At 33.7% G+C, this 12,500-nt stretch overlaps 1 protein-coding gene across 3 annotated transcripts in view; it reads left to right on the top strand.

The window, feature by feature from the left end:
- The window catches only part of LOC137634273 (uncharacterized), a 341,636-nt gene that overhangs the window by 259,728 nt on the left and 69,408 nt on the right, over positions 1–12,500 (top strand). For all 3 annotated transcript variants that reach the window (XM_068366572.1, XM_068366569.1, XM_068366571.1), the window contains exons 2-3: positions 4,377–4,656; positions 7,181–7,394. In XM_068366572.1, coding sequence (XP_068222673.1) covers positions 4,395–4,656; positions 7,181–7,394 — 476 coding nt within the window. In that variant the 5' untranslated portion in view covers positions 4,377–4,394. The remainder of the gene's footprint in view (positions 1–4,376; positions 4,657–7,180; positions 7,395–12,500) is intronic.

The following is a 12,500-nucleotide window of genomic DNA, read 5'->3' as shown; positions in this document are numbered from 1 at the left end:
CCTTTCACATTACACCCTACTGATACCCCTTCCATGCCATTTATTCAGTATTATTTAAATCTTGGTCTCACCCCAACACTTCTGAATTTTAAAGACTTTTTCACTTTACCTACCATTCTTTTCCTATGATCAAATAACCTTTAACTTATTCTTAATGACTCATCTATACCTATATTAACCTCTTCCTTGCTTGCTTAGTTATCCTTATATTTCTCACGTTTTCAGTACATTTCTTCCATACATTATAAAAACCTCTTTTTTCATATGCATTCAAAATCTCTATGTCACTTCCGAGTAGATTAGGCTCATCATTCCAACTTTGGCTTATGTTGACACTTTTCTTGAAAATAATTCTCATTCTACCATCATCCGTACGATGTAATTTCAAATAACTGATATAGATTCCAATAAACACTTACATAATAATTTATTAGCGTCCACATTTTATCCTCTCTGTCCTGTAGCAGCAAAGTTTCATTTACAAACAACAGTTATTCAAGACTCCATTTACGATTCTTTTTCCTATTCCCATGTTGCACTTTCAACATATGTCCTTTTTTTTGTCTTTTTACACCATCCGTTCCATAAAGAATGTTAATGGTAATTTAAACAACGCTTTTGGTTTGAGAATTACTTTTACTGTAATAAAGTCACTCATACCTGTGTAATTTCAACAGACTCCTCACTTACGAGATCATTATACCTTGAACCTTTGTCACCATTCACATTGTATCGCTAACGTTTCTATGATTTATTTTAAATAGGTCATCTATGTGCCAAATAATACTTCCTTTTTACTCATTAAACTCCCAAATTTCTTAAAAAATACTTAATCAGTTTTCTATCTTGTTTAAATGTACACTGCTCTTCCGTAATAAACCCGTCTGTCAGCTGGTTTACTTTATCAATCATTATCCTTCCATGCACAGTTAACTATATCATCCAAAATGGACGTAAGTCTTGCTTCCATTTATAAGATATGCTGGTTAACCACTGTGTGCGATGGAATTGAAACCAATGTGCCTAGGTCACAAGAACACCGGGCTTACAATCGCTAAGTCCGTGATTCGTAATTAACTTTCGCCATATATATATATATATATATATATATATATATATATATATATATATATATATATATATATATATAAAATACACCAGGAAAAGAGCCACTGTAAAAGGATGTACTTAATTGAGAACCATTGCTCCGAGGCAATGACTGAAATTGAAGTCAGCTGATGAAATGCAAAGGAACAATATATATGAGATTTTCTTTTTCATCCTACGAAGATTAAGTGTTGTCGTGAGATGACAAAAGCAAAATGTTCATCCATGTATAGTATAATTAAGAATTATATATATATATATATATATATATATATATATATATATATATGTATGTATGTATGTATGTATATACACATATATAGGTAGATAGATATACATAATGTATATATATTACCAAAACTGTAGTTATTTCACAAGGGTATGAATTTAGTTGAATATTTTTCTATGCACTTGATATTATTATCATTATTATTAGTCAAGCTACAACCCTAGTTTTAAAAACAGTATGCTATAAGCACAATGGGTCCAACAGGAAAAGTATCCCAGGGCTCAAGAAGTAAAGAATAAACTACATACGAGAAATAATGAAAATTTAATTATAAGATATATTAAGACTGGTAACAACATTGAAATAGATCATTCGTATATAAACTATGAAACAATATTCATGCTAACTTGTTCAACACAAAAGTATTTGCAATAAGGTTGAACTTGTGATGTTCCACCGATATAACCCCCTATTTACGATCATTCCACATTCTGATCACATCGAGAATAAAATTTTCTAGAATAGGGCCTCCTGTAGGCTATATCTTTATGATGAAAACGGCAACACTTAAGAATTAACTGCATACCTAATACTACGTACAGAATGGAACAGTAGTGGAAAATCTGATTGCATTCAATTAATGTTTCTCATCAGTATAGAAGAAAAATAAGTTTGCCGAAACTTATGGTGATTTGCTTCATGTTTTGCAAGTGACTGGGAATAGTGCAACGGTCTTTGCTTATAAAACGTTTATATTTTGCATATTTATTAAGGAATAGAAGGGGTTGTATCTGTACTTACTATTGCGTAAATTTTCATGCTAATAGACCCATCCTTTTAGAAATATATGATTTGTATGTTATAGGATTTGGTTTTCTTTCGAGTGACATTAAGGTTGGCACGTTCAGGGAAAAATATAAAAAAATAATTTTGGTTATTTAGTGCCTGACATGAAACATGTAGAATGAGAAACATTTTTTTTTTTTTTTATGGAAATGCTTTTGTTTGGTTTTCAATACTTTATTTTCATATTCATGAATTTTCGAAATGATATTGAAAATATTTGCACTGATAACTGAAAAAGAGCCCTAGACGTCAAAGTAATTGAACCAATATTTTGTCATTGCCGTATATCATTAGAAAGGCCGTCTTCATCATGCAACTTAGACGTTCAGGAATTTGGTCAATTCTAAATATTTTGCCAAAAAATGTATTGGTTATAAATATTCTACATTTTTATTATTTTCTAGGGAAGAACATCCCATAATTTCAAATGAATAAAGTTCTTGGAAAATAGTTTTATTTTTATTGTAATGCTTCAATTTGTTTCAGGAATCTCGTGACCCCTGGAAGCTTAATAGTCCAATTTTTAAAAGGACATTGTAATTACCGTTTTAATATATTATGGGATAGTCAGAACATTGGAATATTGCAAAATACTTTTACGTGAAAATGTTACGAGGATAATTGTAGCAAAGGATCGTGCGAAATTAGATGCAATAAGAGCGTTGGTATGCTAGTCAGAGACTAAATCATTTCATATCTAAGGCCAGACCAGTCAAGTTAACCCAAAATCTGGCAATGTAGCCATTTAACAAGAGACTTTATAATCGAAGAACGATTTTTGTAGTAACCTTCAGTAACAGATTATAAGTAGCCGTAATCTAATAAGCTAAACTACAAGAGCGGCAATATTAATGAGTACGGTATTAATAAAGATATTTTATGTATAAGGTAGGGGTTAACAGAATATAATGATGCTGCAGAGAGCTTCGTAGTTGGATTGACAACTGTGTTTGCGCAGTTACTGTTAGTTCACAACATTCTTTTGCGGCGAAGCCAAACTAGAAGTCTGTCCATCTGATGTTCTTATATTGTACTAAAATTGGTAGGAAAGAAAAGGCGGCTGCCAAAAATGAAGGGGCCAAATCTACTTTTGTGTTATTTGACCGCCTGCCCAATAGGAAACCATTCTCGTTTGTAAAGAAAATTATCTCTCTCTCTCTCTCTCTCTCTCTCTCTCTCTCTCTCTCTCTCTCTCTCTCTCTCTCTCTCTCTGTGGTTTGTGAATTTTAGAGTTCTAAGAAGTCATAGGAACCTACCACGATTTTTCATCGAATCCCACAATTTGTAAGTAGGACTAGAATCATTGGTAGAATAATGAAGGTACGTATGATTTGACAGATAGTTTTTATCAGAAGAAAATAAAATCTGGGAAAAGGAAAAGGATGAATATATATCTTTATTATTGTTTCCATTTCTTTCTGGGTTAGCTGTAGAAACTTTAAAGTCAGGATCGGCGTTATAAGCACATGTAGTTTTCTCAAGCTGTTTACTCATATATAAAGTGTACAGTAGTAGTAAGACATGCTGTTATTAGGGCCTAGAATTGACGACTTTTATTAATCTGTTATATTTGATATTTTGATTTAATTATAGAAAAATATTTTGGAATGTTCGGGGGAAGTATACACATCTCTCTCTCTCTCTCTCTCTCTCTCTCTCTCTCTCTCTCTCTCTCTCAGCCATGCTTGATCGTAGTTCTTCGTTGTCATTTTAATTGTATGTTGATGTGCTTGGTTTTAGTTACCTAGTTAATTTATTAATCAGGTACAATAGATTAAACTTCGTTTTCATAACTGACGAAGCATTTGGAAATTTTAAAGTCACCTTATTATCATCATCATCATCTCCTCCCACACCTATTGATGCAAAGGGCCTCAGTTAGATTTCGCCAGTCGTCTCTATCTTGAGCTTTTAAATCACTATTTCTCCATTCGTCATTTCCTACTTCAAGCTTCTTAGTCCTCAGCCATGAAGGTCTGGGTCTTCCAACTCTTCTAGTGCCTTGAGGAGCCCAGTTGAAAGTCTGGTGAACTAATGTGTCTTGGGGAGTGCGAAGATAACAACATTGTTTTTTTTTTAATTAGTAACACACTATGCACCCATAAACAGTTTAGAACACCCCCATTTTTATATTGTTTTCAATTGTTCCTGAAAGCTTAAACTGAAGTCTTTTTTGTTTTTGTTTTTCTTGCAGAATGGCGTAGCAGAGACGATGAGACGTCACAGCGGGTGTAGGGATTGCGGGAGGCCGCCACGGCTGCCCTCTAGCGGCGGTCCCTTCCTCACCCTGCTGACGATTGCCTTGGTAAGCCTGCTTCTTCTGTTCAACTGTGCCGCCGCTGGAGGTGGAGGGATGGAGAGGCCTCTGGGCATGTTGGGCCATCCGCCGTCAGTCATGCCCTCTCCCCCGACCACCACCACCGTCCCCACTTGCCTACATAAGGAGGACCTCGAGAGGCTTGGAAGGGGACCCGGTAAGTTTCTTATGACTTATATGATTATTTTTATCACTGGAAAGATTTGACAATAATGATGTTCCTAAAATGTATTAGACTTTTCTCAAATATTTTTCTTGTCTGCTTAGCTGATATTTGGGTAAAACTTATCCGTCGTTATAGATTTTACATAGTTCTGGAAGTTTCCCTTTTAAATTCCAAATTTTCTTGCTGTCATAAATGTTGATTATGAGGACTACTGTATGCTATAATGTCTTTATCTTAGAATTATATAGATTTTCTTCTGATAATATGTGGATATTTTTTGTTTTGTAACAGTTTCTATTCGATTTTTCAGTAGTAGAATCTTTCTTAACACTAGGTTTATTGGGCGTCACTGAATTACATTTCCCTTTTATATAATCCGGTCATCATATTTCCAAAGAGCAAGCGCCTTTTAGTGAAGTCCAGAAGCTAATGAACCTTCACATCTTTTAAGGAAACTCAGACTCTTTTTAGGCTGCAATATAGGTTGTGTGTTTGCCGCGTTTTCCATAATTGGCCAGTTTTAGGGGAATCCTTGCATTATCACACGCACAGGGAGGCTGACATGCTGTCTCATATCAGTGAGAAATTTATTTCATGGTTGAAAATTGCCTGATGCCCTTGAATGGTGAAACCAAAAATTAATATTAGAATAATTATTAAAAGGATATACTTAAATATATATATATATATATATATATATATATATATATATATATATATATATATATATATATGTGTGTGTGTGTGTGTGTGTGTGTATATATATGTGTGTGTGTGAGTAATATATATATATATATATATATACTGTATATATATCCTATTAATAATTATTCTAATATTAATTTTTGGTTTCACCATTCAAAGGCACCAGGCAATTTTCAACCATGAAATAGATTTCTCACTGATATGAGACAGCATGTCAGCCTCCCTGTGCGTGTGATAATGCAAGGATTCCCCTAAAACTGGCTAATTATGGAAAACGTGGCAAACACAATTTAAAACCTTGGGTGCGGTGAGCATGTGAATGAATGTCTAATTTACGAGAGAGAGAGAGAGAGAGAGAGAGAGAGAGAGAGAGAGAGAGAGAGAGAGAGAGAGAGAGAGAGAGAGAGAACAGCCCAAAACACGTATTCAGTGGCGCTTGTCTTTGCTCAGTGAAATTTGGCAACCTATGTCTGGCTATTACATGGATAACTTTATATTAAAAGCATATTTAGCAATCACGACCAGCTACAGTTTCAATTAAAAATTTGAGAAAACTGCGAAAGCTAAGAACAGATAGTTCACAAACGCCTATGGCCATTTACACAAGGCCAGGTTTGGGGCCAGCAACTTGATCCTAAACACCAGTGCTGAGAACAGAAGGTTAACATCCTTGGAGTCTTCCACTCCTACGAGTCCTGACCGAATGGAAGAGAAAGGAACTTGAATATTATTGGGGTGGAGGAAAAGGCCTTCTTGTCTGAAACTTGTTATATGTCTTTCGAATCTTGGTGTAGAAATATGGACATATTACATAGAGAGAAAGATAAATTGAGCTAAAGGCGCAAGGATAGAAGACGAGAACCTGCAGTATCAAAGTCATTTGTTGTTAAAAGCTGCTTAATGTGTAATTGAAGGAGTATGCGCTGGTATGCAGTTAAGTTGGTTAAGAAAGCAACGAGAGAGAGAGAGAGAGAGAGAGAGAGAGAGAGAGAGAGAGAGAGAGAGAGAGAGAGAGAGATTAGTTGATAGATTACAGTATTGTTGTTTGCAAGAAAAAATACATTTGGTATAGTTCTTCCATTTGTAAAAGAAAATATTCAAATCTAAAGTAATAGCCTAACATGGAGGAGGGTTTGGGCAAGTCTATTTTGCAAGACTCCTCTTCCCATTATTCAAAATACCGAGAGAGAAAACGAACCCAGTCTTCAAATTACAAACAAGAATTGCGTTGCATCAATTGAATGATATTTTTGTAAATTGAAGAAAACTTACTTTAAACCGATGTACTGCATATTAACGTTGCCTATCACAGTGATTGTTCCTTTAACTTGACCCTTGATGGTTCCATTATATTTCTCTTAATGTGTTTTGATAGTGAATTTATGTAGACATATTCTTCAGTCATAGTTATTTGGCGGTAATATCAATTGAGAACTGGGATTGCTAGTCCCGATCTTGGGAACGTTTCGTACCGTCCTGAAGCTCAGACTAGTATGCCAATACTCTTGGTAGATTCCGAACATTAAAAGCTACAGGAATATAATTGTAGAAAGCTGGATATAAATCGAATAAAAGCAATACTGAATCAGACCGTTATTACATGGTAAAAATAGAGAATTGTCAAAACCTCAATAAGGCTGCTTAAGATAAGTTCAATCATTCATCGGTTTTACATGGCAATAAGTGTCTTGGACAGCTATTTATTTAATATGAAAATAATCCAATTAGGTGAGTTTTATGCCTTTTTTTCGATGGCACCATTAATGAATATTTATTTTTTTTTTCTTTTACTCTTTCACTCTTATTTCAGAAGTAAAGACCCGACGTCTGTACGTGAACGAGAAGGAAGAAGTGTTAACGATGTTGTCGTCAAGCAGAGTTCCCCAGCAGCTTATGACCAGGATAGTAGCCATCTTCTTGAAAGACTGGCTCGGCTACGTTAATCTAACCATCACGACGGTGCCAAACACGTTTCATCCCAGCTCCGTTGTGGATGCCATGACAGCTCCGGAGGGAAGAAATACGTAAGCAGAGTTTGTCTGTAGCATTTCCAGTTTCTTGGTTTTATTTTCATTTTGTGATAACGTAGTTGTTGTGGATTTTTTTTTTCCTTTGGCTTTTCAAGTAGTTTACTTTGTGCAATGTGGTGATGGTGTAAAGCTTATTTTTTATTAGTCAAAATCTGTAGGAGCTTTTTTTACGTTGATGTTTGTCAGTTTGATTTTTAGTAACCAGTAATAAAACATTGCTTATTTAGTATATATACATACACACACACACACACTACAAGCAAACACATTATACAGTATATATATATATATATATATATATATATATATATATATATATATATATATATATATATATATATTAATATATATATATATATATATATATATATATTAATATATATATATATATATATATATATATATATATATATATATATATATATATATATATATATATATATCATTTATTTCCGAAATCTTAAGACACAATACCCATAATACTGAATTAACTGTACAGTACTTTGGGAATGCCATACACCTAAGGAAGATCATATATGGTAAATTCTCATAACCTGACCAGGTAAAACTATTCCATATTGTTAACACTATCACCTCACTTACAACCTCATAGGTTCGAATCCTGGTTGGGATAGGAGTACCTATTATATATAATTAACTTGGCGTGCAATTTATTTCCAAAGTAAAGTGAACACGGTATTAATGTGTTATCTTTAAAATTTGAAAGTATGATGATGTCTTGTGAAAAACTGACAAAATATCATTATGACACACTTATACATGGAAGATTTATAAATGTATACATACAACCAGGACACGTTTATATGTAATGTACACTGTGCAATGTGCGTGTTGTTTTATATGCTATGTAATTAACCCTTTGTAATCTACTGACATGTATTTGTTAAGGAAATTTTGAATCCCAGTTATTTAATTCAGACAGTAGTACATATTTTGAAAACAGTAGAGTAATAGATTGTAAATAATTCAGTGAATTTGACTAGAAGAGAGGGAATAAGATAAACAAGATGCTATTATTTGTATCATAACGTTTATTTTTTCTTGAATAATATTTTTCTAAAATAATTTTCACTTTTTGTAGTTTTCTTGGCAGAGAGTAACTGAGAATGAATTAAGCATGTTATTTAATGTGGCTTTCAAGACAGCATTATTCTCACTACATTTTTTACTCTTTTGAGATTTGGAACAGAAATGTCCATATATTAATCCCATTAGTTAATATATATATTCTTTCCTTTTTGTGACAAGGAAGTTAAAAGTTGAAATACATAAAAGAGTTTATTAGCATTATCAAAAAGATTGTTTTGCATCAACTGCATGCTATGGTTTGACATCTGACATGCATTCTTTAGTTTATTATTCTTGGTTTTCCCATTGTGTTTTGAGCTGTTTTACATTGCATCTATTTTTGTCATGTATTATCTGTAGTCCATTGCCCGTTCTTTGCTCTTGATGCCTTGATTGACAAGGAATGGTAACCATGGTATGTTGTTTGATTTGCACGGCATAGCGACTTTCCCTTTGTTACAAAGGCATGTAGAAAGTATATTGTGTCCTTGTCTAGTGGGTGCATTTGCTTGTCTGAATTGCATGAACGGCTGTGAAGGTTGGAGTAGACGACACGCTCACTTATTCGTATCTTGGTTCACGAAAAGTGGTACTGATTGAATATTTCCAATTACAAAATCAATAAAAAAAAGATATTCGTTTTGTTACTCTCGCTAAACCGAAGGCGATAGAAACAGTTCACTGGAATTCATTCTGCCTAGATAGTATTCTTCCGAATTGTGGATGAACCTGAGGTAACAGCGTTGAGGAAGAATTGTCAGGAGAGGTTGAACAGGGTCGTGGAGAAGGTGGAAAAGGTGAGAAGGAAACACGCAGGCCACAGAGAAATTTCCTCATCCTCCTCTGTTGTGCACTGTTCGTGTCCAGCGTTTTAACAGGGCGTTCGTTTTCACACACAAGGGCCAAAGGAAGTCGGACAATGTTATTAAATTACGTGAATAAGCCAATTTTATATTAAACTCACGTTTACGTAGTTTCATTCTTTTCAATATTTTAAATATATAACAATAAAATTAAATAAAGAAGAACTTTAACGAAAACCATTTTAACTAATAACACTTGCAAAATTATAACAAAATTATTCTTTATCAGTTTAGAAGCTTATCAAGTATCTTCTTTCTGCTTATCTATCGCAAAATAGATCAACATCTGTAACAATATCAGAATAGATACAATAATTGAGGCTGGGGAGGACAGGTGTTGGTGACCCACTGTCGATCTCATGTCAATGATTAGTTCCACAAAAACGCCAAAAACCAATTCACAAACTCAGGGCGTCAGTGTGGTATGGTATGTGATCTTTTACCGGATAGGTATATTGGAGATCGCATTTCATCACATGATATGAAATATCTCACTTTACTTATTTTAGGATATTTTGTTTAAAACAGAACTACCATAGAGATGGTAAATTTCAAGTAGATTTCAAAGAATTGGTCTTTTCTCTTTTTTATGCATATATGTCATTAAAGAGTTAATATTAATTAAAAAAAATTTTAAGGAAAAGAATGTTCGAACGGTGTGAATCCCTTGGCTACAGGCTCGATGCTAGCCAGGAAATATCTGAGCTTTGTGCAGTGTTGCTGCCATTAACATGCGACTGTCACTCTGTCTGGTGTTGCTGATATTCAGGATTGATTGCTCAGACATCCGGCTCCTTCTTTCCTGGAATATGGCCGTTGCCTGCGTGTATATTTTAAAACATTCCGATTAGTGATTTTAAAATTACAGTAATTTGACTTCCTCTTTGATTATCTAACGTTGAGGGCACCCTATTCTCACCTCTCTTCTGAATTATTTCTGCCCCAGTATATATATATATTTTTTTTTGCCGTGTGCTAAGATCACATGTTTAATTGCTACACATTTTTGTCTAGGTCAGAATAGTTCACCGGGTCATACTATATATATATATATATATATATATATATATATATATATATATATATATATATATATATATATATAAGAGTGCACAAATAGTGGTTCCTTTGCTTACGTTTTGTCATAAAAATTGTATATTTCCAGGACATGAACAATAATTAATTCACGTTTCCAACGATGAAAGCAATACGAAATTCCTATTTCCCATGACATAGAAAATAACTAATTCGCGTTTCCTAGGTGATGAAGAATTCATGTTTCCCATGACATAAGTATAATAAGGAATTAATGTTTCCCATGTCATAAGTAATAAGGAATTGACGTTTCATACGACATAAGTAATAAGGAATTGACGTTCCCCATATCATGAGTAATAAGGAATTAACGTTTCCCATGAAGTAAACAATATGGAATTAACGTTTCCCATGACATTTGCAACAAGGAATTAACGTTCATCGTCATAAGTAATAAGGAGTTAACATTTCTCATGACACAAGCACTGAGGAATTCACGTTTCCGATGACCTGAGTGAACTTCCCTAAATTTTAAGGGATATTCGACCCTGAGACTATAGAGGAACCAAAGTCAGTTTACCAGGAATTTCTGGTGCACCACTGAAGCCATCAGTTCTGATTAACAGTATCAGTAGCATGAAGAAACCGCAGAATCGAGATGGGAGTTTGATAAAAACAAATCAGCTTGGATATGTAGTTGAGTCTTCTGATTTGGGAATTGGTTTCTACGAAATTTTTCATATTCAGAAGGGAGATTAATGGTTAATTAATGTAACACTCGAATGCGTATTAAGATAAAGTTCCATAAAACGACTATCTATCTATCTATCTATCTATCTATCTATCTATATATATATATATATATATATATATATATATATATATGTTTACAATAACGATATATAAATATTTATCTTTCTCTCATAGTTGTGTGAACATACAGTATATATATATATATATATATATATATATATATATATATATATACACTGTATATATGTATATATATTAAGGGTAATATTTCACAGGTTTCATAATCCGTTTACACTTAGATAATAATGATTAAAACTTGAAGTGACCGTGGTGCAACTGAGATTGTCTTTTTTAACATATGGGCTATGGTTTGGGAGTGATTTTATGATGTTCATGTTATAACAACTGATGATGATAATCACAATATTTCCCCCACTGCAAAGACGGGTACAGACCAGTAATTAAAGTAAGTTGTCCAAAAGGGAAAGATAGATTTGAGAGAATATGTCACCACTATTTAGAAGTGCCCTAAGTCAATGACCACTGAAATCCACATGGCATCAGTACCTGAATTTACCATCAGCCTGACAACGCAGTATTCGTGGTCACGATATTACACTGCTCATCTATAATAAATCTCAATTGACATAACTTTTTTTTCTGGTTTCAAGTCACCAGTTCTGTATCACATTTTCCTTAGGGGGTCCGTCAGTGAATCTCACACGGTATACCGTAGGTATTCCTAAAGGGTCTTTGCAGTGTCCCCTTAATATGCATAATATCTTTCTACCTTACATCCTTTACTTCCATTCCTGCTTCTTTTACTCCATCTTGCTGTCCAACCTCTTCTAACCTCTACTTCATACTTGCACTTGGATGCTGAATGGTCTTACAAGCCCCACAGTGCAGGGATGTGTAGCCCAAATTGATAAATCTCATATATCAATCATTTAGATTTTTCTCAAGTTGAAAGTATATAAAGATAATGATAAAGTAAATGTATGACAGTGAAATGTAATAAATTGATATGATACTAGGAAATTTATTTCTTCTAAGACTAAGGATATAAAATTTACAGTTTTTCATGGATAGCAAACTCTCTCACCCTGGTCGAAAACTGAAAACAGTACAGCTATGAGTTACATGACGTTGGGTCTTTTTTAATTCGGTAATTGGGATTCCGGTTTGGTCCCGGCGAACCCGCATGCAAGTGCTTGTTCGTATAGGAAGACGGTAAAAATAACCTCCATTTGGATAATAGGTGCATATATTTTAGTACTTTGATTGTATATATTTGTGCATGTTAAATCTAAAAAATACTGATGTATTATTTCATATACTGTGCACAGGCAGTCAAGTT

The sequence above is a fragment of the Palaemon carinicauda genome, chromosome 44 (genome assembly GCF_036898095.1).
Source record: "Palaemon carinicauda isolate YSFRI2023 chromosome 44, ASM3689809v2, whole genome shotgun sequence".
Taxonomy (NCBI): Eukaryota; Metazoa; Arthropoda; class Malacostraca; order Decapoda; family Palaemonidae; genus Palaemon; species Palaemon carinicauda.
This window is presented reverse-complemented; position numbering and strand designations above follow the sequence as displayed.